The sequence below is a fragment of the Diaporthe amygdali genome, assembly GCF_026229845.1.
Source record: "Diaporthe amygdali strain CAA958 chromosome Unknown NODE_6_length_1560011_cov_65_102424, whole genome shotgun sequence".
Classification (NCBI taxonomy): domain Eukaryota; kingdom Fungi; phylum Ascomycota; class Sordariomycetes; order Diaporthales; family Diaporthaceae; genus Diaporthe; species Diaporthe amygdali.
Genome location: NW_026517026.1, coordinates 330,991 through 353,297, shown reverse-complemented (window position 1 = coordinate 353,297; position 22,307 = coordinate 330,991). Strand labels below are relative to the sequence as shown.

The 22,307-nt window shown below is 54.4% G+C and overlaps 5 protein-coding genes across 5 annotated transcripts; 3 read left to right on the top strand and 2 right to left on the bottom strand.

The window, feature by feature from the left end:
* Window positions 1–5,661: 5,661 nt before the first annotated feature.
* J7T55_000857 (chitin synthase 1) lies at window positions 5,662–10,215 on the top strand (the record flags this gene model as incomplete). The annotated part of the gene is made up of 5 exons (XM_053140117.1): window positions 5,662–5,733; window positions 5,950–8,475; window positions 8,537–8,636; window positions 9,154–9,199; window positions 9,495–10,215. The coding sequence occupies 5 exons, from the start codon at window positions 5,662–5,664 to the stop codon at window positions 10,213–10,215; spliced, it is 3,465 nt and encodes a 1,154-aa protein (XP_052996509.1).
* A 1,136-nt stretch (window positions 10,216–11,351) lies between these two features.
* J7T55_000856 (uncharacterized protein) lies at window positions 11,352–12,809 on the top strand (the record flags this gene model as incomplete). Its single annotated transcript, XM_053140116.1, has 4 exons — window positions 11,352–11,559; window positions 11,629–11,660; window positions 11,758–12,072; window positions 12,114–12,809. The coding sequence occupies 4 exons, from the start codon at window positions 11,352–11,354 to the stop codon at window positions 12,807–12,809; spliced, it is 1,251 nt and encodes a 416-aa protein (XP_052996508.1).
* Window positions 12,810–13,709: 900 nt separating this feature from the next.
* J7T55_000855 (pyridoxal-phosphate dependent enzyme) lies at window positions 13,710–15,091 on the top strand (the record flags this gene model as incomplete). The annotated part of the gene is made up of 2 exons (XM_053140115.1): window positions 13,710–14,046; window positions 14,277–15,091. 2 exons carry the CDS (start codon window positions 13,710–13,712, stop codon window positions 15,089–15,091), a joined length of 1,152 nt encoding a protein of 383 aa, XP_052996507.1.
* Window positions 15,092–15,481: 390 nt separating this feature from the next.
* Window positions 15,482–16,909, bottom strand: J7T55_000854 (cytochrome p40 monooxygenase; the record flags this gene model as incomplete). The annotated part of the gene is made up of 3 exons (XM_053140114.1): window positions 15,482–16,398; window positions 16,467–16,808; window positions 16,885–16,909. The coding sequence occupies 3 exons, from the start codon at window positions 16,907–16,909 to the stop codon at window positions 15,482–15,484; spliced, it is 1,284 nt and encodes a 427-aa protein (XP_052996506.1).
* A 3,490-nt stretch (window positions 16,910–20,399) lies between these two features.
* J7T55_000853 (major facilitator superfamily transporter) lies at window positions 20,400–22,178 on the bottom strand (the record flags this gene model as incomplete). The annotated part of the gene is made up of 5 exons (XM_053140113.1): window positions 20,400–21,026; window positions 21,088–21,423; window positions 21,485–21,506; window positions 21,563–21,876; window positions 21,945–22,178. The coding sequence occupies 5 exons, from the start codon at window positions 22,176–22,178 to the stop codon at window positions 20,400–20,402; spliced, it is 1,533 nt and encodes a 510-aa protein (XP_052996505.1).
* Between the last annotated feature and the right edge of the window lie 129 nt (window positions 22,179–22,307).

The following is a 22,307-nucleotide window of genomic DNA, read 5'->3' as shown; positions in this document are numbered from 1 at the left end:
GAATGAGTGTGTGAGGACTCGTTGTGTCGTCGTCGGAATCGTCGTGAAAGGGGTCGTGGTAGAAAAGGGGAGTTTGTTTCAAGGGCGGAGAACGCAGCGATGGGCTGGCTGACAAGGCGAAGTGAAATAGCGAGCGACTAGGAGAACTAGCTCCTTTGAAGACGAAGAGTGAGAGCGATGATTATGGTCAGAGAGGAGTCAAGACAGTCAGACTATCCAGAGTGGGAACCCATTGGCATCTGCCCTGCTGCGTTGCGTTGCGTTGCGTTGCGGTTGCGTTGCCGTTGGATTGCGTGGCGTTCGTTGCGTTGCTTGGACAATTGATCAATCGTCTCGTGGAACGGAACGGAACAGCACGGCAGGGTGGCAGGTCAACGAGATTTGAGTTGGGTTTGAACGAGGCAGAGCAAGTCGAGAGGAGTCTCCAGGTTGGGAGAAGTCAAGGCAAGGTCAGTTCAGGTCAGGTCATGGATACAGAAGGTACGGGCGTGAGATTGTGATGAGATGGGCGGGAATATCGATGCGGGTGGGTGAATGAGTGGAATGGGGTGGAATGGCTGGATGGGAGGGCGAGTGGATTGGCCCGATCAGCAGGGCAGGTGGGGATGGGATGGGAGCGGATGGGATGGGAAGAGAGAGTGTGGTGGTGTCGACAGACAGTTAGAGTGACATCCGATATAGATTGGGGTCTACCAGACAAATCGGCAGCAGTCAGCCAAGAAGGGAAGAGAGTGCTCGAGTCTAGACCCTTCGCCCTTCGTGGTGTGTCTCTCTGTCTGTCTCTCTCTCACTGTGAGTGGCAGTACGTACTCTCCCGTCCACTATAGCTCATTCAATCTAGCTCGATACCCGGCTTGCAAAACCTTGAAAGCCTGCTTCAGGCACGCCTCCTTGGCCCCAACCGAGCGGGTCCTTGGTCCCTGGGGCCACACCACCGCCCCCTCCCTCCGTCTTCCTCGTCGTCTTTCCTGGCCTTTTCCTGGTCCCGTCGCCTCTGGTTGGCGAGAAGTTGGGCCACAGGGCCCTTCATCACCACTCATCAGGAACTCTGCTCCGGCAGGGGTGGCCAACAAGCGAGCGCCTTGGCCCTGCCGTTCCTTGATGCTTTGTCTGTTCTCTGTCTGTCTGTTCTCGTCGTGGCAGCGTCGATGGATGACTGAGCAAGCGTCAACTCACAATCCCGAACCTCCTCAATCTATCTATTGCCTTTCCCCTCCTGGGGGGCCCGGCCACAGACGGACCTTGTTTATATTGGGTTAGCCAACCCTCTCCGTCCTCTTGGTTGCTGGGATGCTACCGACCCCTGTAATTTCAATTTCTCTTGTCCGACCAACCCTCGCCTGCGTCTGAGGGTCAAGAACCTCTCTTTGCTCTGGTCAATCAAAGCTTCTGACAAACTGCCCGCTGTCTTCAGCCTGCTCTGCAATTGTATGTTGGTGAGTTTGCAGCGGCCCGAGTCTTATCCGGATGGCTCTGTGAACAGTATCGTATTCTGCCGTTGCTGGCTGGCATCAACAAGAAGATTGCCCACAGCCTCGACGAAGCACTGGGCACTGTACAGATTCATGCAACAGCCGAGGGTTCCAGGCAACTGGTGGGAAAACCCTGATGGTGCAAAGACCCGGCCGAACCCTCGATCTGATCTTCAGTGACGAGTCACCCGTCAAGAGCACGACATCCCATCGCTCTCTCGCTGGTTGCCCTGCAGATGGGACCTGCTCACCTGCTCACCTCCCTTGGATGAATCAGCGGCCCTGCCTGCTCCGAGGGTTGCACAGGTCTCGTGTGCGCTCGTGTGTGTTGCCTTGCCCTGCAGCGCTGATCGCCCTTCCCGAGCGACAGTTTTGTACCATCCTAGGAAATCGCGGAAGCCCGTTATTCTAGATGAGGGGTTTCCTTTGTGCCACCCACGCGAGATTTAGTTGGCTTCCGAGGGCGTGGCGTGGGGAGGACAAAGACATAGGGAACTGGCAGGTCGTGGGAGTGGCAGTGGTCAACGTCTACATTAGAGTTTGTTGCTAATCCAGGGCATGTCGCGCGTGACGTTGAGAACGGGGTGTAGGGCTGTGGTCGTGACTGGATAGACTTCTCGTATCCCTCTCCTCGCAGAGACCGTGTGTTTGGGCCGTTTTATGGAGCTTGGAGTCTGAGATTTCTTGGCCGGTTAAGACGACTCGATACTCGAGCTCAGAAACTGTCAAACTAAGGCTCTTGATAAATATAAACTGCTGGCCACTGTAGAGAGCACAGTCTGCTGTCCTTTGGGTGTCAAAGGATACACTATGAGTCGAAGTCCGCTCGGTGTCGTGGCATGCTGTGCGGGTACACAGAGGGGATTTACCTGACTCTACGTACTATCTTGCACGTTGAGCACGTTGAGACCGTTGCTAGCCGTGTCTGAACAACTGGTACAAGCCCAAGAGCCCATAGCAAGAGCCGGCCGTAGCCCCTAGATCTCGTGGGTCCCAGCGTCTCGGGATGATCATCGAATTGGGTGTCTGCGGCAAGCCTGCCGGCCCAGATCTCACGAGGATCATTCCGACCCTCTTAGCCCCTCTGTAACATGGGGAGGCAAGAAGCGAGGCAGCAGAGCATGACACGAAGGTTCTTCTTGCGGCCACAGCACGGTTACGAAGGAGGTCCCCATCGCCAAGGACTGGCGGCGAAACACAAACATTGCGGGATGGAGAGCCGGCCGGCGGTCTGCCCGGGCTCGGGATGCCCGTTTCTTCGCCGCGCAGATCGGGGGCCGGGTCCTGAGAGGTGTTGGTTATGTCACATATTCACAGTGTGTTCACCTCTGCTTTCTTGGACCCTATGGCCGGCTCGGAAGGTTAGTACCAAGCTAGCTGCCAAAGGATCTAAGTTCAGGCTGAGCGGACGCGTCCATGTTTGCCGCCAGTGGCTGAAGCAGGAGTCGCGCTGGATCCCGACAGGCTGCGAGATCCATCGCGCTGCAGGCGCTGAGGTGAGAGCATTCGTGTGCATGAGTCGTCCCAACAGTCACGTTGAAAGCAAGGGCTGACCGACGGTGTTTCTCGCTGTGTCGCTCTGTGACTGGCTTCCGCGATGCTGTTGGGGACGGACGGATGGATATCGAGCGCGATGAATTGCTCCTTGAGACGCGACGACAAATCTTAGGAGCCAGGAATCCGAAAAACTAGAGACAATCCCCTGGCTGAGCAATGAGCACAGCCTCATGATAGACATTCCAGATCGGGTCAAGGGCGGAAGCTGCCGACGGGAGTTGGTCGTGTGTTGTCGACACGAGCCACCCAGCAGAGGGCGCCTGTTTCTATTTTTGGGACCAAATGTCGCCTCTCTCTTTCTCACCCTCTCGCTTTGTATTCCAGCGCCAAAACAGGACAGAGAAGGCCAATTGAGCAATCTGAGAACTGTGGGCAGGCCTGCAGCGAACCGCTCATGTGGGGTCCCTTTGCGTCGCTGAGGGATCCTTTTTGCAGCAGACAGAGGGCGGCAGAGCCGTTGGTCGTTCTCAACGGCGGCCACGAGGCTGGTGTCTCTGCCTCTTATGTATTTGTGTGTCTCTTGATAGCCGCTTTGACGCTGTCCGTGCCGTCAGGTGTGCTGTTTGCTGGCTGCTGCGTGCCTGTGGGACCAGCTGAGCCGAGGGGGGCTGTAGGAATCGGCCGGCCCAGCAGAGCGGTGAAGGGGGTTCATTATTGCGGGTGGGCAAGGGAAAATACGAACGAGGAGCTGCCAAAGTGGGTGGCTGTTTCAGAAGGGGATTCCAGCTCTGGGGGCGAGCAGCTACTGGCTGGCTGTCCAAGGTCTGCAGGAAACCGGGTGCTCACTGACATATGATCCCTGGAGCCACCGCGTGCTCCTCGGAACGAGATTGGCAGACGGAAATCCGGCCATCCCCAGATCTCAAGTTGGGATCAGCACGGAATAGGGGGGCCCATCCATAGGGGCCGGAGGGGGGGAGGGGCAGGAGGGATATGTGTGAACTGACATCTGGCAGTTTTGGTCGACTGACAGGTGCTCAGGAGTGATGAGACAAAATCTCAGGGTCTTATTGAGTGAAGATCTCAGAAGTTATGGAGCCGTTCTAGAATGGAGGATGGACATAGGAGACTGTACTGCGTAGTAGTAGGCATATGTCCTGCCCACATCTTCCCGCCTTATCGCCATCTGCCAAGCATAGATGCTACATATGATAGATCCGGTAGCTGATGCGCTGTTCTGCGGATGGTGCCTCCTCAGGACCCAAGACGCAACGGCCGGAGGCTCAAGAGGAACGTTTCGACTGTGGGACAAGCCCAGGAGGAGAGCTGGCGAGGGCCAAGTGCCGGCGTTTGGGCCGCTCCTAGCTCGACCCGTCATCATCGTCAATGTGAGATGTGTTTGCTGCTGCAGCTGCTGTTCTGCAACTCTGTAACTCTGCATACATCACCACTCTCATCTCGTTAGTGCTGGCTGAACAAGGAGACTTGCATGACTGCCTGCAGTTCTGCATGGTTGCATGGGCGCATATACCTAGGGATCTGGGGGTGTGTGAGGTTGCAAGCTGCAAGGCTGTGACGTCGTTGTCGTGTTCCGGCCTTGTCTGCTGGCCTGCCCGCCTGCCAGCCTGCCCCCGGATGGTCACCGTCAAGAAGGGAGTCCCTGCCGGCTGCTCATCTTGCTAAGAACAGCCAGAGCTAACTGCGCCATCCGGGGTTGGGACGGGTAGAGATGGGATGGGGTAGCCTGTGATGTCTCGCCAGCACCGATGGAGGGTGGGAGAAGGCTGGTGGGAGGGTGGTACAGACCACAACAGAGTTTATGCCAGACAGATCGGATGAAGGTGCTGAGTATAGCAACAGCAGCAGTGTAGTGGTTTGCAGTGGTTCGCCATAGTCTGCGATGGTCTGCTCTAATGGAGTGACAGGAGTGACAGGCACCTCTGTGGTACGGAAAGACGGTGTTGAGAGAGACCCCTTGGTGTCATCGAGCCAAACCTGCCCCTGTACTAAGCCACAATTATGTAGTCCCGATGCTCTCCTAGTGGTTCCTTTTATGCGGACCTCCTTTTTTTTCTTCTCCTCCAGACCAGACCAGACGTGAGTTGTTGGCCTCTCGAGGAACAGCCCCAGCCATCCAGCCCAGAGGGACCCTTTTTCTTTTTTCGGGTGCTTCTTCATCGGCAGAGCAACAAGAAAGATATTTCTTCACTTCGCTTCTCAAACCACAACCTTCTGCATTTTTTGCACATCACCGAATCCCCCCTTCAGCTCGTTCTCTGGATCGCCTGGCCGGGTCGGCACAAGACATCCATCAACCTTGCCTTGCACTGCCCTTGGCGTGGAGAAGCGGGTGCCTCCTTTTTAGACTTTCCCAGTCCCAGTCCTGGCAGCCCAGCACAAGCAAAAGCAGCGCTATCGACTTGGAGCTCCTTTGTCTCGTCACCCGCACGCGACGCTCATCCCCATTCAAATCCATCCCATCCCAGAATCGCTGGTTCCCCCTTTTCCGCCTTATTACAATCATCATCACCAGCAATCCCATCGTTGCCACACCCTAGCCATTCACTCTTAACGGCCCCCCATTGGACCTGTACCGGACACGCAAGCGTGGAGCGGTCCAGTCACTCGACCCGCTTAAAATAATCGAAACGGCCGTTCACCAAGCCAGCTCCTGTCCAGAACGGTTGCCAGAATGGCGTACAACGGCCACAACGATGGCTACAATAGCCATGGCATGCAGGACCTCAGCCAAAACCCATCAGGCGTTCGTCACAAGCTCCTCCCCCTCCTCCTGATCAATCTACTACCCTCGCAGCACATCCCACCGCGATCCTTACCTTAACTTGCCCTTGTTGCCCTGTCTTCTGCCCTTCCAGACCTCACTCATCCTCCTCGTCCTCCTCCCTGCCCCCCACTTTTGGACCCTGATGATCTTGAACAACTGTAACTGCGGCCGTCTAACACTCCTCCCGTGCCGCAGTACCACCTGCCCCCTGAAAACGAGCAGGACGACGAAGCACAGCGATCCCTTCTGAGTCAAGGCTCAACCATGTACGAGCAAGATCGCCTCGGGGGCACTGCCACCCCTCCTGCCCGGCCCGTCTCCGCATACAGCTTGACCGAGTCCTACGCTCCCAACGCCGCCACCACCGTGCCTGGCTCTGGCGGCCCCGGTGGCTACAGCAACGAGTACGGCGGAGCCGCTGGCTTCAACTCCGACTTCCCCACTGGAGATCCCGGCCACCCTCCTTCCACCGTCGGCGACGAGGACAGCTGGCTCAACCGCCAACAGGTGCCTCAGGGAGGCGGTTTGGGTCGCTCCAAGACCAGGAGGGTTAAGCTGGTTCAGGGTTCAGTCCTGAGTATCGATTACCCCGTGCCCAGTGCTATCAAGAATGCCATTCAGCCCAAGTACCGAGATGTCGAGGGCGGCAACGAAGAGTTCACCAAGATGCGTTACACGGCCGCAACATGCGACCCCAACGACTTCACCCTCAAGAACGGTTACGACTTGCGACCTCGCATGTACAACCGTCACACCGAGCTTTGTATCGCCATCACCTACTACAACGAGGACAAGGTCCTCCTCGCCAGAACCCTCCACGGTGTCATGCAAAACATCCGAGACATTGTCAACCTCAAGAAGTCCACCTTCTGGAACAAGGGTGGTCCAGCATGGCAAAAGATTGTCGTGTGTATGGTCTTCGACGGTATCGGAAAGACAGACAAGAACGCACTAGATGTCTTGGCCACAATTGGTATCTACCAGGACGGTGTGATCAAGAAGGACGTCAACGGCGAGCCCACCGTCGCCCATATCTTCGAGTACACGACGCAATTGTCCGTCACTCCCAACCAGCAGCTTATCCGGCCCCTCGACGACAGCCCTCAGACCCTGCCCCCAGTGCAGATGATTTTCTGTGTCAAGGCTCAGAACAGCAAGAAGATCAACTCTCACCGTTGGTTGTTCAACGGTTTCGGCCGTATCCTGAACCCTGAGGTCTGCATTCTGCTCGACGCCGGTACCAAGCCCAGTCCCAGGTCGCTCCTCGCCCTATGGGAGGGTTTCTACAACGACAAGGATCTTGGTGGTGCCTGTGGTGAAATTCACGCTATGTTGGGTAAGGGCGGAAGGAAGCTCCTGAACCCGCTCGTGGCCGTGCAGAACTTCGAGTACAAGATCTCCAACATCCTGGATAAGCCCCTGGAGAGTGCCTTCGGTTACGTTAGTGTCTTGCCCGGTGCCTTCTCGGCTTATCGATTCCGAGCTATCATGGGTCGCCCACTCGAGCAGTACTTCCACGGTGACCACACGCTGTCCAAGATTCTCGGCAAGAAGGGTATTGACGGCATGAACATTTTCAAGAAGAACATGTTCTTGGCCGAGGATCGTATCCTCTGTTTCGAGCTGGTCGCCAAGGCCGGCCAGAAGTGGCACTTGAGTTACATCAAGGCGGCCAAGGGTGAGACTGATGTGCCCGAGGGTGCTGCCGAGTTCATCTCCCAGCGTCGACGATGGCTCAACGGTTCATTCGCCGCCAGTTTGTACTCATCGATGCACTTTGGCCGTATGTACAAGTCTGGCCACAACATCATCCGAATGTTCTTCTTCCACGTCCAGGCACTGTACAACTTTGCCAACCTTGTCTTCTCCTGGTTCTCGCTCTCGTCGTACTGGCTCACTACCTCAGTCATTATGGATCTGGTGGGCAACCCCCAATCGCAAGACAACGCGTCGGCCGACGCTGTCGGATGGCCCTTCGGTAACACGGTCACGCCATACTTCAACGCAGTCCTGAAGTACCTCTACCTGGGTTTCGTCATCCTACAGTTCATCTTGGCCCTGGGTAACCGGCCCAAGGGTTCCAAGTACACCTACATTGTCTCGTTCGTCGTCTTCGGCCTTGTGCAGCTCTACATCCTGTTCGACTCTGGCTACCTGGTCTACCGCGCTTTCCACGGCGGTCTCGGTCTTGACACAGACAACACGGGTGACTTCCTGAAGAGCTTGTTTGGCGGCGATTCTACCGGAGGTGTCCTGCTGCTGGCCCTGTTCACCATCTACGGCATGTACTACCTGGCTTCGTTCATGTACCTGGACCCATGGCACATGTTCCACTCCTACCCCTACTATCTGTTGCTCATGTCGACCTACATCAACATTCTCATGGTGTACGCCTTCAACAACTGGCACGATGTTTCTTGGGGTACCAAGGGATCCGACAAGGCCGAGGCACTCCCGTCTGCCAACATCGTCAAGGACGACAAGGGTGATGGCCCGGTCATCGAAGAAATCGAGAAGCCTCAGGAGGATATCGACAGCCAGTTCGAACAGACGGTCAGGCGTGCGCTTGCTCCCTTTAAAGAGGAGGTTGAGGATGAGAAGCCCGACCTCGAGGATGGTTACAAGTCTTTCCGAACGGGTCTGGTCGCCTCTTGGTTGTTCTCCAACTGTCTTTTGGCGGTGGTCATCACCTCAGAAAACTTTAACGGTCTCGGTATCGGCGTAAGTTACCGTCATACCCATCTTGCTACTTTCCGGACTTCGTGCTAACTGGTAGTCACAGTCGAACTCAACCGCGCGTACCGCCTGGTTCTTCAAGGTTCTGCTGTATGCCACTGCTTTCCTGTCCATTATTCGTTTCATCGGCTTCTGCTGGTTCTTGGGTAAGACGGGTATCATGTGCTGCTTTGCCAGACGGTAAACGAAGATTTACTGCAAGACCCCCAGGCCATTTAGTGCGGTATTTACACATTTACACGAAGAGAAACGAATTCTGCTTCTCAGGCATACTAGGTTAAAGGGTAAATTGTTGTATAGTAAGGGCAGAAATGCCCGGGAAGAAAATGGCAAGGAGGCTGGCCACCGTGTCTTGTCGGACCGGGCGAGATTTCTTTCAGCTGCCTACTACATAGTGGCCTCTTCCCTCGCGGTTTAGAGCAGAGGAGTGGTTGAAGGCTGGGGATCTGGAGCATTTGTGACTGCCTCTCTTCCAGGCTGTGGACAGGGGCACAATTACATTGGTGGCGAGAAAAACAGGAGCATATTGACGATGGCGTTCTACGAGAGTTGTTTTCTACTCTACAGGCCGGATAGGGATTTTCATAGCTTAAGTGCATAATCTTGAAACCAGCAAGCCAGGTATTTGTCTGTGATTTGTTTGCTGATTTGGATCATCGATAGCGTTTTTGGCTGTTCCATTTGGCATTTGTAAAGACAAAGAGGTACTGTAAGCGAGACTATGAGCAAAATGTCACACTTGTCCAACAGATGGACGATGGACGGGCTTTATCTTATCAGGGACGACCCCACGTTCGGCCAACCATGGAACTTGACTCCGACAGACTCTCGCCTCCGGCCCTCTCAGGCACCAACCAACCCGCTCCCCACCACCGACCAGCACGCACCTCCTCTCCAGGCAGACGACTGAACATTTGCCAACTACATAGCCTACATCATCTGCGAGGACTTTGTTCCCATCTAGACCAACAAGAGAGCTAACACCTGAAGTTCCCGACCTCCAGAGACACGTTGCCACCACCGCCATCTCAGTCTCTCTCTCGATCGCCCACGCCTCGCACGCGACTCTCGACATCGTCTCCTAAACCCACCCGACACCCCTCATCGCAAACCCAAGAACACCGAAACAGAGTCCTGGGGCAGCCACCCAACACACAGGCAGGCAAGATGTTGAAGATATGGTCGATGAAGAAGGAGCAGCAGAAGGCGGACGCGGCGGAGGGGGCGGCAGCAGGAGGGAAGAAGAAGAAGGTGACAGCGGCGCAGCTGCGGGTGCAGAAGGACCTTTCGGAGCTGTCGCTGGGGACGACGATGCGGACCGAGTTTCCGGACCCGGACGACATCCTCAAGTTTGTGTTGACCATCGAGCCCGACGAAGGCATGTACCGCGGCGGCCGCTTCACCTTCGACTTCGACATCAACCAAGGGTTCCCGCACGAGCCTCCAAAGGTCCGCTGCTCCCAGAAGATCTACCACCCAAACATCGACCTCGAGGGGAAGGTCTGCCTCAACATCCTGCGCGAGGACTGGAAGCCCGTCCTCAACCTCAACGCCGTCATCGTCGGCCTCCAGTTCCTCTTCCTCGAGCCAAACGCGAGCGACCCGCTCAACAAGGAGGCCGCCGAGGACCTCCGCAACAACCGAGAGGGCTTCAAGCGCAACGTCCGCTCTAGCATGGCCGGAGGGTCCGTCAGGGGCGTCAGCTTCGACCGGGTGCTGAAGTGAGCCGCCTACTACGGCTATGTCGGAGAAAAGGAAGATGGGCCTGGTGTTGGTAGCATGATGGGAGGGGTGCGTTCTCTGGCAGTTTCTGAGACACTGCTGTTCTTCCACTTCCTACGCCTGGTTATAGCAGCACATCACATCACAGCACAGATGGAAGAGGGAAGAGGAGCTGGATGAAAAGGAAGCTTCTTGAATTGTCACATATCAGAACCGGATGGGGAGCAGCGAGTGGAAGGGCACATGGTGGGCATTAAGATCACAGCGAAGGCGCCCATTTTCGACCTGGTGTCTAGACCGTTTTCCACATACGGCGGAGTCAGAGAGAGAGCGGGAAAGGCATGATAGACCATGAATTGAAGACGAGGACGACATGCGAAGCAAGGTTGGCTTCCTGAGCGACTACTGATACTAACAACATTTTTATGGAGGGGATAAAACACACTGCCTTGCAGAAATAAAATGCCTTGCAGAAATCAAAAGATCCTCTAAAACTGAACAAGCGTTGTATTTGTTGTGCTGGAAACAATCAGGTTCACCTTTTGCATTTTTGCTCACTGCTCTCGACCCATGGATATTTCCTGCCAGCATCATTGCTGCATTGTACACCCGGCCATTACCAGCTTGAAACGAAGGTATTGGGCTTCTCTTGGCCATGTCTGGTCCAGGTCTGCATAGTCCAGGACTGAAACGGTGACACGCGGCATACCGAAATGCTGACGGGAATTGTCTTTGTCCCCTTACTTGGATTGGGTGACTCTTTTTCGCGGGTGGATAGCATACAGACACCAGAAACCCCCTGTTCCCCAGACGGGTGTGGGCTGGAGGTGTGTTCCGTTGGCGCCCCCACAGCCGGGACCCTGGCCCCACTGTCGCAGCAACCCAGGGCCTGCACTAAGCACCGTGCAGGCCCAAAAGAGATAGGGTGAGCGAGCTCGGAGCTGACGTGAAAAAAATTGGTCCAACACCATTCGGTGAGTCGAACAAATCGGAGCTCTGGTTGTCTGGGGCTGGTAAAGTGTGGCCCCGGTATAAGCTTCGAAGCTCGCTCGGTTCAAAAAAACACCACAACTTCTCTCCTTCTCTCCTCCCTCTCATCCCACCTTGTGCCCCAATCTCCACTCACAACAGCCCTCACAATGTCTGCCAGAGGTTTCTCGTCCGCCCTGCGGCCCGCCGCCCGTCAATTGACCAAGAACACCGTCCAGAGGCGCACTTTTGTCGCTGCCCTGAACGCTGCTTCGCGCACCTCGGCCGTCGCCCGCCCTGCTCTTGCTCGCCCCGTCCAGCAGCAGATCCGTGGCGTCAAGACTGTTGACTTCGCTGGCCACAAGGAGACCGTCTTCGGTGAGCTTCGAGCCTGTCTCAATTGATGCATTGGTGCCTCTCTGACTCTAGATTTTCCCCTCCCGACAGAGCGCGATGACTGGCCCAAGGAGAAGCTCCTGGTGAGTCACCCCCCATTCCCCTATCCCACTGCCCTTCGACCACAGGCCAGCCTCGATGCTGGTGTTCCAAGTGACGGGTTGCTGATGACCATCCCAGGAGTACTTCAAGAACGACACCCTCGCCCTGATCGGCTACGGTTCCCAGGGTCACGGCCAAGGTCTTAACCTCCGTGACAATGGCCTGAACGTCATCATCGGTGTGCGAAAGAACGGCAAGTCCTGGAACGACGCCATCCAGGATGGCTGGGTCCCCGGCAAGAACCTGTTCGAGGTCGACGAGGCCATCTCCCAGGGCACAATCATCATGAACCTGCTGTCCGATGCTGCCCAGTCCGAGACCTGGCCCCACCTGAAGCCTCAGATCACCAAGGGAAAGGCGAGTCATACCCTGCGAGCTAAGCACCGCAACCCGGTCTTGTCTTGTTTTCGGTGCTAACGCTGCATAACCTCCAGACCCTGTACTTCTCCCACGGTTTCTCCCCCGTCTTCAAGGACCTGACCAAGGTCGACGTCCCCAAGGACGTCGATGTCATCCTCGTCGCCCCCAAGGGCTCTGGCCGTACCGTGCGATCCCTCTTCCGTGAGGGCCGTGGCATCAACTCCTCCATCGCCGTCTACCAGGACGTGACCGGCAAGGCCGAGGAGAAGGCCATCGCCATGGGTGTTGCCGTCGGCTCCGGATACCTGTACAAGACCACCTTCGAGAAGGAGGTGTACTCCGACCTCTACGGAGAGCGTGGCTGCCTGATGGGCGGTATCCACGGCATGTTCCTCGCCCAGTACGAGGTTCTCCGCGAGAACGGTCACTCGCCCAGCGAGGCCTTCAACGAGACCGTTGAGGAGGCCACCCAGTCTCTGTACCCCCTGATCGGCGCCAACGGCATGGACTGGATGTACGAGGCCTGCTCCACGACCGCCCGCCGCGGCGCCATCGACTGGTCGCCCCGCTTCAAGGACGCCCTCAAGCCCGTCTTCAACCAGCTCTACGAGTCCGTCAAGAACGGTGAGGAGACCAAACGCTCTCTCGACTACAACGGCCAGCCCGACTACCGTGAGAAGTTCGAGGCCGAGATGGAGGAGATCCGCAACCTGGAGATCTGGCGCGCCGGCAAGGCCGTCCGTTCCCTGCGTCCTGAGAACCAGAAGTAAGATGGATCATGAGTCTTTGCTTACTTGGTACAATAAAAGGGGGATAAGAGAAAATCTGAGTGCTTGAGGGCTGTTGATCACTTGGCTTTTCTTTTTCTGCTTGGGGAAGGGTTCTGGAAAAGCTTTCCTGGGGTCATTAGGGAAAATGCGTGCTTGCGTTTTGCGCGGGCAACAGGGAATAAAATCCGGGGATTGTGTATTTTATATCCAATTTTTATCTTTTTTTTCCGTGAGATATTTCTTGATTCCCAGAATCTTGCGGCCGGAAAAGACGAAAGTGTTTGTTGACTTGAACCCATCGTCTTCACGGTTCTACTCGATGTGATTACCGTAATGTGAAGACATTATTATGTGTGATGGTGTCAATTGTGGTCCAAAATGAGCGTGTGTGTGCCCGTCCGGCTTCCGGTCTCGGCTGCCGTCCCCTCATGCGGCTCGCGCATTTGAGCACGACGACGTCCTCTGGCAACATCTAGAGGGAGCAGCTATATTTACGAGGCGGCAGGTCGAGTCAAGCCGTCGCGTCAGTTGCATTTGATTAAAGACCTGCAGGATCCCGCCTCGGTCGGTCTTTTGACGTTCTTTTTCTTCTGGCATCGACTTCGCGAACACGCTTCCGTCACACTTGCCACCTCCACTTTTGCCGTCGACTGGCTTACACAAAGCACGCGTTGGGGCGCTTCGTCTTGTCATAGATATTTATACACATACACGTGCATAATCCTTTTGGACACGTTTTTACCATCTGGGTAGCCTTTGATATCCAAGAGACGGCATCTCACCTTCACCTCAGACGACCAGCACCGAACACCATCTACAAGAGGCATTGTTACAGACCATCACACAGAAGACAGGCACAGGCACAGGCACAGGCACACCAGCACCACCAAAAACCACACAATGGCAGACCCAAAGAACTGCCTGCCACTAACCCGCGCCTCCGTGGTGGCCGCCCACGACCTGGTGCGGCCGCACATCCACCGCACGCCCGTGCTGACCAACTCGACGCTGTCGAAGCTGGCGTCGACGCCGGCGCAGCAGGAGGACCAGGAGACAGACGGGGAGGGGCAGGGGAAGGCGCGCCCTGTCACCAGGCTGTGGTTCAAGTGCGAGAACCTGCAGCGCGTCGGCGCGTTCAAGGTGCGCGGGGCGTTCCACGCCGTCGAGAGGCTCAAGGCCGACGAGGGCTGGGTCGCTGGTGGGGGGTTGGGGAGGGGGGTTGTCACGCATAGTAGTGGTGAGTCTTTTCTTTGCTCCATTCCGCTCACATTTGTGGTTTCCGTTATGGGCTGGGGTGTCTGATGTTGGTGGTGATACCTGGCCGGGGACGGAGTTGAAGCCCCCCGCCAAAGGGGGTATCTCAGGGAGATCATTGCAGTAGATCATCTCAGGCACATCTTGAGGCCCTCATATCTATCCTGCCCGCAACTCATTTCTGCACCGCACACATTTCTAACACACCCACAGGCAACCACGCCCAGGCCCTCGCCCTCGCAGCCCGCGAGTCCGGCATCCCCGCGCACATCATCATGCCCGAGATCTCGGCGCCGGGCAAGATCGCCGCGACGAAGGGCTACGGCGCCAACGTCATCTTCAGCGGGTCGACGTCGGTCGAGCGCGAGGCCGTCGCCGCCCGCGTCATGGCCGAGACGGGCGCCACGCTCGTGCCCCCCTACGACCACCCGGACATCATCCTCGGACAGGGCACGCTGGGGCTCGAGTTCCAGGAGCAGGTGAAGCAGCTGATGGAGGCTGGGGCAGACGGCGCCGATGGAGAGGCCACGAACGGGGAAAAGAAGGGCCTCGACGCCATCATCACGCCCTGCGGCGGCGGCGGCATGCTCTCCGGCGTGGCGCTGTCGTGCGAGGGCACGGGGATCTGGGTCTTCGGGTCCGAGCCGTCGTTCCAGGGCGCCGACGACTGCCGGCGCGGGCTGGAGGCGGGCAAGCGCGTCGAGAGCGTGTCGACGCTGACGGTCGCCGATGGCCTGCGCACGCCCGTCGGCGCGCTGCCGTGGGGCGTCATCCACGACCGGAAGCTGGTGCGCGGCGTCTACGCTGTCTCCGAGGAGCAAATCACGGCCGCGCTGCGGCTTGTCCTCGAGCGCATGAAGGTCGTTGTTGAGCCTAGCGCTGCGGTCCCGCTTGCTGTTGTGCTGTATAATGAGGAGTTCCGCGCGTTGGTTGAGCGTGAGGCTGGGCCAGAGGGGTGGGATATTGGAGTTGTGTTTAGTGGGGGCAATGTTGGGCTGGATAATCTGGGGAGGTTGTTTGCTTCCTGAGTGGCGGTTTATCAATGTATTTGCGCCTTTTTCACGGGGGCATGACGATAGACTCTGAGTATAGCGGAAAGTTTGGGTGTATGTGCATACAAATGCGCGGTAGAGGTTGTCCTTGGGCGGTTCGCCGTACTATAGGACGTATTCACTCTCTTGCATGTTGACTGCGCACCTATATATATCATAGATCTATGCAGATAAATCTAGACAGATCAAGTACAACCAAACCTGGATATCCGCGCGCTGCTAGTAGACTGGCAGATCATGGGATAAATCCGCCCATCTAGAGCAGCGTGTTGGAAATGACTTCGCACTCGCCGCCTGACATAAATCTGGTCACAAATTCTTTTGCACATCCTCGACCCGCTCCCTCCTGGCCACTACAGCGATGCCTCAAAGGCTCTGCGTCGTGAGGCGTGGGTGAAACTTGACCAGCAATTCCGGTTTCTTCCACATGCCGTAGCTCTTACAAGCCTTGTTCCAGTCCTCGATCTGCGAGACCATCTCCAGGTCATAGGTGAATAGTATCTTGGCTATGGCCACACGCATTTCCAAATATGCGAGATTGATCCCCAGACAAGCACGTGGACCGGTTGAAAATGGCTGGAAAGCCCGTTTGTCGTCGCCCAGCCCTTCGCCAAACCACCTCTCCGGCCGGAAAGATTCCGGATCGACCCAGTAGCGCGGATCGCGAGACAAGGCATAGTTTTCCGTCGAGACAACGACTCCCTCCGGAATGTAGACGCCGTCGATGACAGCGCCGGGGCAGTCACGGGGGAGCCCAAATGCCACAGGCGGGAACAGGCGCAGTCCTTCCTCGATGACTCCGTGCAGATAAGGCAGGGCAGCCGTTGAGTCGCCAGTGATCGCCTCATAAGAATTGAATGCAGACCGAATCTCTTCGTACAGCTTCGCGAGGCATGCTGGGTTCTTGAGGAGGTAGTAAGTGATTCCAGCCAGCCCCGATGCCGTGGTCTCGGACCCTGCGACGAGCAAGCTCCGCGCGTTCCCCACCAAGCTCTTTTCAGTCAGTATATTGTCCTTGATCAGGTGGCTGAAGAAATCCTGGCGGTTCAGGCTAGTCCCGAGCTCGAGACGCTTCTTGGCCTTCCGTCTCGCCAGCTCCTTGTGTTTTTCCAACTTCTCCCCCATGCCCTTTGGCCAGAAGAAGGGAAGGATGAGCCTGAACAATGGGTTGCGCTTCATGAGGTGTACGACGCCAGCCCAAAGGATTGCATCCAGGATCAGCGATGACCAGTACGAGGAGGCTTCCGCTACCGCTCCGAATGGCTCTCCAAAAGCCAGGTCGCCTTACCATTCTTAATCAGTGACCAAGGAAAAAAAAAGTGGAAAATCACACAGGTGAGTCTTCACTGACCTATTACATCGAATGTCAGCCAATTATAGGCAGCTGTCATATCTACGGGCTTGAGACCACCGCTGCCAAGTTTACTGAGCTGCTGCACCAGTAAGTCGAGGTAACGGTGGATCACGACCTCTTGGTCTCGCAGAGCTCGGGCGCTGAATGCATTAGAGAGAAGCTTCCTCTGTTGTGCGTGCTCCGCAGGGTCCCGGACGTTGGCGATACGCCGCTCTCCTTTGTCGTACACGGCGGCCTTAATGAATTTCTTTTCGCCCTGCTTGGGATGACCGTAAATAGCCACGTAAGACTCTGATGTAGCGAAAGACAAGGCGTTGGGCCCCACACGGACTATATCGCCTGGACAAATTCCCTCTCAGTTCTATGTGCGGTCGTAGGGCTGGTGAAATGAGGTCTCGCAACACATGTGGCTTACCGTGTTTGCGGTGCAGGTCTTGCATGATCAGACAAACGCGACCAGAAGCAAGCAACCACGGGTTCCATATCTGTCACATTGAATTAGACTCATTGGTTGTGCACAAGAATATTTCGAGCTTTGTGAACATCATGTGCTACTGACTTCAGAGACGGCAGCAAGTCGGGGGCCTGGATACTTGGCCAACGGGTGGAAGTAAAGCATGTAGACGCATCTTGCGAGCACATACAAGACAAGCTAAGTAAGGTGTTGTTTGGTCAGCAACGGGAACGGTCTGCCTTGGTGTTGGAAAAGCCATGAGAACCAACACTGATGAGTCCGCCTATCAGAACTGGGACTATCATTCTCGATTGAACGTGTAAACCCAACATCATACCCTTTCTGGAAGAATGTAGACTGTAAGGTACGATTGATTTGGCGGGTTGACCACGGCTTGCTCAGCAGAGGGGAACAGCATGGTCGCCCCCCGCGTTATATGGAAATGCAAAGCGGTGGCCGAGTGATGTTCTTATCCTCGATCGGAGCACTTCAGCTGCTGCCGGCAGATCTCGAGGGTTTGAGCCAAGAAAGCAAGGTTAAATAATGTCCCTCAAACTTTCCGTCTGTGCCATAGCGACATGGAAGTAACTAGCGTACGCATTTAACAGCTCGAGCCAGGCGAAACCCCCGATTCTGTACACTGTCTCAGACCGGAATTAAGGTGTTTGTTACTAGTGCAATGATCTGAAAAGGCTCTGTAGAATTGAGCTTAATGAAGACGATTCAAACACATTATCATAACACTATATATCACCTTAGCATTATTTAATTATAGTTATCATCATTGAAAAGTTCAGCTGTAAAGCAAAAAGAAATAACGCTGGAATATTTGAACGAATAGTCTACGCAAGGGAGTGTTATGGAAGTAAGCAGTGTCCTTGGGTGAATGTACACGAATACCTATTTAGCACTACTAAGAGAATTGTTAGGGTGTCCACGATGACGCTCATTCTACAAGAGCCACTACATCGCCCGTAACACACGGTATTCAAGTCTTGGCTTTTTTTTTTTTTTTTTTTTTTTTTTTTCGCACACTGATGGGTCCTCATTGTAAATACTGGGTCTCATACATAGCCTGTGGTAGCGGCAATTGTTCCGTCGCTATCATCGCTTTGTACGGCTCTACAGGCCCAACTCATTGCAGGGTGAGAAGTAGATTGGGAGAGTCTGGGTAGACTTACTCAAATGAAGATTACATACTGAACATCACGTCAAAAGTGTCAGTAGCTCACAAGGAGAGATCTTTCTAATGCGAGAGAAGGCAACGAGAGTTTGAACAGCCTCTGCGGTGATGATCTAGTCCGTGACCATCGCTTCTCTGTACTCTCCTTGGGGACAATCTCTTCTCAGGCCACCTAGCCTGAGATGATGTCTGGCATAAACTTGTCTACGATTACAATTCTTTGATATAACCTCGTCCTTCATCGTGTGCAATTTAGCAGGTTAGAAATATTTGCTGTTAGCTAGCTCAACATTTTCAGCGCCTTTTCCATACTGGGCTTTTGTCTAGCATGCATGTGAGCAAGTCTATGCGATTCCTGTAGGGGTGCTGTTAACGGGCTTCCCCGGTCCATAGTAGTAGAAGGATCCCAGAAGTAGCATTGGAACATGGGTTTCGTCCCATTGCTGAACGAATCCTTCAGCTCATTGTGGGGCATGTACAGGGTCTACAGACGGTACAATTGGGCCTCAGGTCACCAAAGGATCAAACAAGAGATAGAGAGGCGCATTGTGGCTATTATGCTTTTCTGATTAATTTCCCCTTTACTCCTTTCAGCCTCAACTACTACCATCGCAGATTTCTACTTCCGCTGATCCTCATATATGGAACCCCGACTCACGAGTCTGTGTAGGTATTAGGTAAACTTCATTAGTGACCACCTTCTTTTCTTTTCACGTTCAGCCTCTGAGTACGGTTTGACAGAACGACATCGAGACTGCCATCGCTTATCAACAACACCTTCTAGTGAATAAAGGAAAACCACGAAATGACAAGTGTAACGCCTTTCGTGACAACCGTAGATGGTGCCACGACATCCTACCTCCCCTTGACGACAGCCTGGCCATCTGCTGGACCAGAATGCGCTTCAGGACTGTACCACCAGATCGGTGGAAACTTCATGGGCTGGGACCCTTGGTACATGCAGGATGTGGATACCAGATTGTCAACTTGCTGGCCACCGGAAGCGTCAACATGGTGGACACAAGACGCTCTGCCAACAACAGTTTTGGGCCCAGTCTTTACCTGTCCTGAAGCATACTACGAAGCTTACACGTCGACACTGGACAGTCGCACAACACAGACTATTTGCTGTCCGTCACACTACAGACTCAATGTACCTGATTTCGCAAGGGCTACATTTCCCTCGCAGTGCACGTCGACTGTCACTGCCCAACAGTCGCTGACGTGGGAGGACCAATTCCGCATATCAGAGACAGATGGCAGCACGTGGTCATGGACATTAACATCCACCATTGTACCTGAGAGAGGCAGGTTCGGGGAACCAGAACATCCCCAGAAAGCGGCAGCCTACAGCGCTATCTCGACAGAAACAAAGGCTCCATGCTCGAGTACATCAGAACTTCCTGTTGTTAATCATCCGGCAGAGTTGAATACGACAAGGGATGTGTACGAGCTACCTCATTGAGCTCAGCAAGTGTACTGCGCAACTGGCGCCGCAAGGCTCTTCCCCGGTGTTCTCTTTTGCATGTTTATTTTCTTCATTGAGAAGTGTAATGAGTACTGTATAATAGACCACTCCGTGAGATGACTGCCAGCCACAAATACAGCTTTTAGATAGGCCCCGCCTCTCTACTACTACATCTCATCCAACTCTATTTGCTCTCACGCACACGGATGTGCCCCTGGCCCTTGCCATATGACCACATGTTGTAGTGGCTTTCGTTGGGTTCAAGTTGCCCAAGGATGCTCCATTTATAGCGAAGAGCGAAGAACCAATTCCAGAGTAACGCTGAATTGATCTCTGTGCGCTCAGAAATGACAGCTTGTAAAGAGTGGTCTCTTACAAGACAACGAAGAACACGATAAAACCGTGCTAGCCCGAGTCGAATGAGGCTGGCTAATGCCCGACTATAGTGCAGGAAAGATGACAGCAGCCTCTACTTCCACGATGATGCCGACCAGCAGAGACCCTGGTGCACCGCACCATATTTACTGCGGACGCTTAGGAAAAGTGGCGATCGTGTATTCATCAGAGTATAGAAAGGAGTCTGTGCCTAGCCTATTACTACAATGTTCTTCTCCCGATGACGATTGTAGACCTCAAAAAGCTCCGTATCTCATTAATATCACAACATTAAACCCATCTACTGCTCAAATCTGTAAATTCCATCGTTGCCTCTGATTCCAAGCGTGGCTTGGCCCGACTGAGGTGAGACTGATCCAGCATACCTTGGCGGCGACATGGCTTATGCCAGTTGACTAAATTCTCCCTTGCGCTGACCGCGCTTTACTGCTAAAAGGAGTACCGAAACTCTCGGTCTTCTTTATCGGTCAAGTCACTCTTGAGTGCACCTGTTTCATCCAGCAACACTTGTCCTCCACGCGCATCCTGAACCTCACCATTTGCAGCACTTCCTTTAGCCTCCCGCCTGGCATTGTCTTTGACGCAAAGAAATCGGTACCAAATAATAGTGAGAAACAATAAACACCAGGTCACAATAGCGGTGACAACCCCTGAAAAGTATCTTGGCTTGTGCGTCCATAACTGCGGCGCCCCAATACACCCGGCACAATACCCGATGAAGAACATGGCATTAACAATAGCTCGTTTAGTATTTCCTTTGACGTTGGAGGCTGTGAGGGAAATGAGGACGGACCACGGCGCGGTGATACAAGATGCCAACCATGAGGCGGCGATCATGCCCCAGCCAGCGTCGAGGGAAAGTTTGAGGAGACAGATGGTGCCTGCTAGGGGTGGAATGACGAGGACCAGGGCAACGAGTGTACGGTTCCGCGGCATCACAATGCACCCAAGTACGCCGATCCAGAGCATGGCGATCTGGACCGCACCGGACGGAGCTGTGTGCAGCATTGTTTGGTACTTGTCGTAGCCAATATTGTTGATTACCAGGGATGCGAACTACCAGACAGTCAGCAGACATTCCTCACCAATTGCGAAAAGTTCGGAAACAGGTACTTACTGTAAGCACAGGTGATTGCATTGTGACAAGCACCCCAAATGCAAAGACAAACCAAGCCTTGGGATCCGAAAGGGCCTCCCTTAGCTGGGCCCTCGAGAAATTTGTCTTATCGCCGCCCTCTCGGTCTTGGACCATGCGCATCGAAAGAACTTCTTTCTGGCGAGCGTCAAGAAACCACGCATCTCTAGGCCCATTAGGCATGAAAATGTAGAAAATGACACCAGCAGCAGACGTCAGAGCGCCGCATATGAGGAAGAGCACTCTCCAAGGGGCAAGTGACAAAGACTTGTTCTTCCCAATCCCGTACATAAGCAGGCAGCCGATGATTTGTGCTACCTGTTGGTTTCAGAGTTAGCCTGTAAGCCGAATACATGCGCTTTCCAGAAAGCTTCCCTACCCCATTCATGGTGATCCAGAACCTGCGAATATTAGCTGAGTGCTTCATGTCTTTATTCCGAAAGATCCTTTCACTTACGCTGTCCGAGTCGCATGTTCATCCTTCCGGTACCATACACTCGTGATTGTGATGAATGCTGGTGATACCGCACCCTCGGCAAATCCTAACAGGAACCTAACGGCGGCGAATCCGGCGAAGTTGGTCGGGGCAGCCAGGCACATGCAGATAGCACCCCAGACGACCACTGTGACGCCAACGAATTTGGTAAGGTGGAGTCTGCTCATCAAGTAGACAAAAGGGTACTCCGCGACTAGCTGGCCAATATAAAATATGGAAGTACACCAAGAATACTGCTGGCTCGTCATATTCAGATCTGTGATGAGACCGAAGATCTGTTACTTGAGGTTAAGGAATAAGTCCCGAATCGAGAAGAAGTCGTTGTTGGATGCACGAAACTGACACTTGCGTAACTCAGACTTTGCTTGTCCAAGTACTGAAGAAAGAAGACGGCACACATCATAGGCAGGATTGTAAGATCAATCTTGCGCAAAACGGCCCTCTCTTCTTCGGCTGTATAGGACTCCCCGACATCCACCAGACTACCGGGCTTCTCGTCGAGATTGGCGCCGTCCGACACATCTTGAGCGGGATTCCTCTCTATTTCTGGCGACTTTTCATCAATGGAAGGGGACATTGTAATGATTGACTGTATTTGTCGAGTGGCTGCAGTATGGAGATGGAAGAACAAGCGCGCATCGACTGACTTCGTTCATGGTCGGGCTCCCAAGCGGGGTTATTATCTTCAATGGGATCGGCTGTCAGT